Source organism: Phanerochaete carnosa, assembly GCF_000300595.1.
Source record: "Phanerochaete carnosa HHB-10118-sp unplaced genomic scaffold PHACAscaffold_435, whole genome shotgun sequence".
Taxonomy (NCBI): domain Eukaryota; kingdom Fungi; phylum Basidiomycota; class Agaricomycetes; order Polyporales; family Phanerochaetaceae; genus Phanerochaete; species Phanerochaete carnosa.
Genome location: NW_006768062.1, coordinates 1 through 3,604, shown reverse-complemented (window position 1 = coordinate 3,604; position 3,604 = coordinate 1). Strand labels below are relative to the sequence as shown.

General features: G+C 48.8%; 3 protein-coding genes across 3 annotated transcripts; all 3 read left to right on the top strand.

The window, feature by feature from the left end:
- Positions 1 to 908: 908 nt before the first annotated feature.
- PHACADRAFT_73323 (uncharacterized protein) lies at positions 909 to 1,262 on the top strand (the record flags this gene model as incomplete). Its single annotated transcript, XM_007402797.1, has 1 exon — positions 909 to 1,262. A coding segment is annotated over one exon (354 nt), but the record flags the coding sequence as incomplete, so codon positions are not given.
- A 627-nt stretch (positions 1,263 to 1,889) lies between these two features.
- PHACADRAFT_49275 (uncharacterized protein) lies at positions 1,890 to 2,087 on the top strand (the record flags this gene model as incomplete). Its single annotated transcript, XM_007402796.1, has 1 exon — positions 1,890 to 2,087. A coding segment is annotated over one exon (198 nt), but the record flags the coding sequence as incomplete, so codon positions are not given.
- A 1,302-nt stretch (positions 2,088 to 3,389) lies between these two features.
- Positions 3,390 to 3,587, top strand: PHACADRAFT_55517 (uncharacterized protein; the record flags this gene model as incomplete). The annotated part of the gene is made up of 1 exon (XM_007402795.1): positions 3,390 to 3,587. A coding segment is annotated over one exon (198 nt), but the record flags the coding sequence as incomplete, so codon positions are not given.
- Positions 3,588 to 3,604: the final 17 nt, after the last annotated feature.

Below are 3,604 nucleotides of genomic sequence, written 5' to 3'. Positions count from 1 at the left end.
AGGTACGCACGACGCGAGATGTGCGCACACACGGTACTAACGCGGTTATACGGGACTTAGGCGATACGGACGATGCGCTGCCCGGCAACACGGGAGCGCGACTTTGTACTTTTAATTTTTGCTTCGGTGATGTGTTTGTTTGCGACCGTTTTATTCTTGACCATCTATCTGTACTTGTAGGTCCAGCGAGGGGAATTGTCCAAGCCAACCGAGCACGCAGCGGGTGCGCCCGAGCCAGTGGCGCAGGCCATGCTTCTCGGAGGCTGTTAGCAAGCACGGAAGCCACGTCAGGTCCCATAGCGAGCAGGCTCGCTAGGACGGGTACGAGATGTGGCCCCCGTGACATGCCCTCATTGGACGCGTTGTGGTTTTCAGTTTCATCTATGGCCTCTGTATGTAACATTAGCAGACATGATTGGTGGTGTATGATAGGGCGACCCCTGGGTAGTATTAGCACAAGTAAGCTTACAGGATTTGACACTACGCTAGGGACTTATAGCCGAGACTGGGCAACTATAGTAGCTACAGAATTGGTACCACACAGTTCCCACCTCACACGCACAGACTACTTGCTTGAGTCAGAGACGCAGCCGGCTAAGCTACCTAATCTGGTAAGAGCTGTGGACAATGAATTCTCGAGAGCCTCTGATGCCGGGCTGAGGTGTGCGAGAGCGGCTGTGCTAGGCTTAGGGTGTGAGCCAAAAGATGAGGACTTAGAAATAAGTGCCTGTGGCTTGCTAATGAGTAGTGAGGGAGAAGAAATAGGGGAGCAGGAGCAGGAAGAGTATGAAGAAGACATGATAGAAGATCCAGGGTTTGAACAAGTAGATGTCTTTAGTGTCTTTCACCCGAAAAGTGAGACATACATCGACTGGGATGATGAAGAGCCTGTCATGTTTACTGCAGACATGGTGAAATTCCTGGAAACTCTTGACGATGACGACACGGTTATCTGCATGGATGGAGGTCAGCTGTTCTCAGCCAATCAGAAGCTGGGAACACCGGCGGTGTTTGGAGCATATAAGCGAGTGGATCGCAAGGTGAAACCAGTTCCTGCAGTGTTTCCTGAAGATGCTCGCGTAACCCGGCAGTTCCCTGAAGACCCACTTGCATCGCTGGTACCTTTGCCCAAGCAACCTCCCGAGTTTGTACCTAATGGAGGCCGGCTCACCCAGGAATACTTAGATGAGATGAATATCAACTCTAAGGAATTTCTCTGGCCAGAAGAAGAGAAGTTGTTCAAGCACGTCCTTCAGATTCACCAGAATGCCTTCGTCTTTGAAGACAGCCAACGGGGATCATTTCGTGAGGATTATTTCTCTCCCTATATTATCCCTGTTGTACCCCATGTACCTTGGGCCTTCAAGAATATACCTATACCCCTTGGAATTCAAGAACGTGTAGTGGAACTGCTCAAGGAGAAAATTGCGGCAGGGGTTTATGAGCCAAGTCAGTCATCATATCGGTCCAGATGGTTCTGCGTCTTAAAGAAAAGTGGAAAGCTGCGGATTGTCCATGACCTGCAGCCTCTAAACAAGGTATCCATCAGGGATGCAGGTCTGCCACCCAACCTGGACAACTTTGTAGAGCCATTTGCAGGACGTCAATGCTACACAGTCTTCGACTTGTACTGGGGATTTGATGCACGTAAAGTCCACCCTAAAAGTCGTGATCTCACAGCCTTCCTAACACCTCTTGGGTTACTACGCATTACTTCATTACCTACTGGTTTCACCAACTCCCCTGCTGAGTTCCAGGCATGTATGGCATTTATTCTGCAAGGAGAAATTTCTCAGGTTGCAGACATCTTCATTGATGACTTGCCAATCAAAGGACCTGCAAGTACCTATGAAGGACCTGATGGGAAGCCAGAAGTTTTGAAGGAGAACCCAGGCATCCGAAGGTTTATATGGGAACATGCTCAGGACGTCCATCGCATTATTCATCGAGTCCAGCATGCAGGCGGAACATTTTCTCCTAGCAAGGTGCAACTGGCGCAACCAGAGGTTCTAATTGTAGGACAGCGCTGCACACCTCAAGGGCGACTTCCAGATCAGCAAAAGATTGAGAAGATCTTGAGCTGGCCACCTCTGAAGACACCTAAGGATGTACGCGGATTCCTAGGACTATGTGGTACTGTGCGCATCTGGATAGAAAACTATTCAATAAAGGCTAGGCCTCTTACTGAGCTAGTGCGACATGATGCAGAGTTTATCTGGGATGAGCGAAGGCAACTGGCCTTTGAAGAATTGAAGAAGGCAATCACGTCACCTCCAGCCTTGCATCCCATTGACTATACTTCAGATCGACCCATTGTATTATCTGTGGACACCAGTTATATTGCGGTAGGATTTATCCTATCCCAGGTGGATGAGAAGGGAAGGAAGAGACCTGCGCGGTATGGATCTATACCTATGAATGATAGAGAATCAAGGTACTCCCAGCCTAAGCTAGAGCTGTATGGGCTCTTTCGGGCTTTGAGGGCCTATAGACTCTATATCATTGGAGCCAGAAAGCTGCGAGTGGAGGTAGATGCAAAGTACATCAAGGGGATGCTCAATGATCCAGACCTGCAACCTAATGCAACAGTGAATCGCTGGATCCAAGGAGTCTTGCTATTTGACATTGAGCTGGTACATGTACCTGCAGAAAAGCACCGTGGACCTGATGCCTTGTCAAGAAAGGAAAGAGCAGAAGGAGAAGAAACTCCTGAAGAGGACGACAGCTGGCTAGACAATATTGCTTTGTACAATGCGTCACCATCTTCCAGGCCATATACCTCTCAACCAGTGACACCGTATGTACCTGTGGAGTCAGAATGGGATGAGGCACCAGCACAAGCAATACTCAGCATTCTAGCAAGTCCAGACAGGCCCATTGGTGCACCAGTATGCATGGCAAGTATGTCCAAGCAGGAGCAAACTATGGCAGACATATACCACTTCTTGTCTACTTTAGAAGCACCCTCTTTCAGCACCCTGCAGCAACGCGAGCGCTTCATCAAGAAGGCTATGAAGTTCTTCATCAAAGACAAGGTGATGTTCAAGCGTAATGGACCAAAGGGACCCACCAAGTGTATCTTTCGCCAGCACAAGCGAGATGCCCTGCTTTATGCAGCTCATGAACAAAGTGGACATCGTGGTGAGCAAGCAGTCATGGCTACCCTGAAGGAACGCTTCTATTGGCCAAGCCTATGGAACGACGTACGCCATCATGTACGTTCATGCTTTCAATGCCAAGTTAGAAGTGTACGCAAGGTTCAAGTCCCTCTCATGGTCTCTACCCCTGCCACTATCTTTGTCAAAATCTATCTAGATATAATGTATATGCCAACCGTCCAGGGTTACAGATACATTGTAGCAGCTAGAGATGATCTGTCAGGGGCAGCAGAAGGGCGAGCACTTAGAAAGGCTACCTCTAGTGCAGTCGCCAAGTTTTTGTGGGAAGAAATCTTTTGTCGCTATGGTGCAATTGGGCAGGTCACTACAGACAATGGAAGTGAGGTAGAAGGAGCATTCAAGGAACTGGTCACACGATACGGTGTACCTCATGTCAAGATTTCAGCCTATAACTCTAAAGCCAATGGAGTGGTTGAACGAGGACA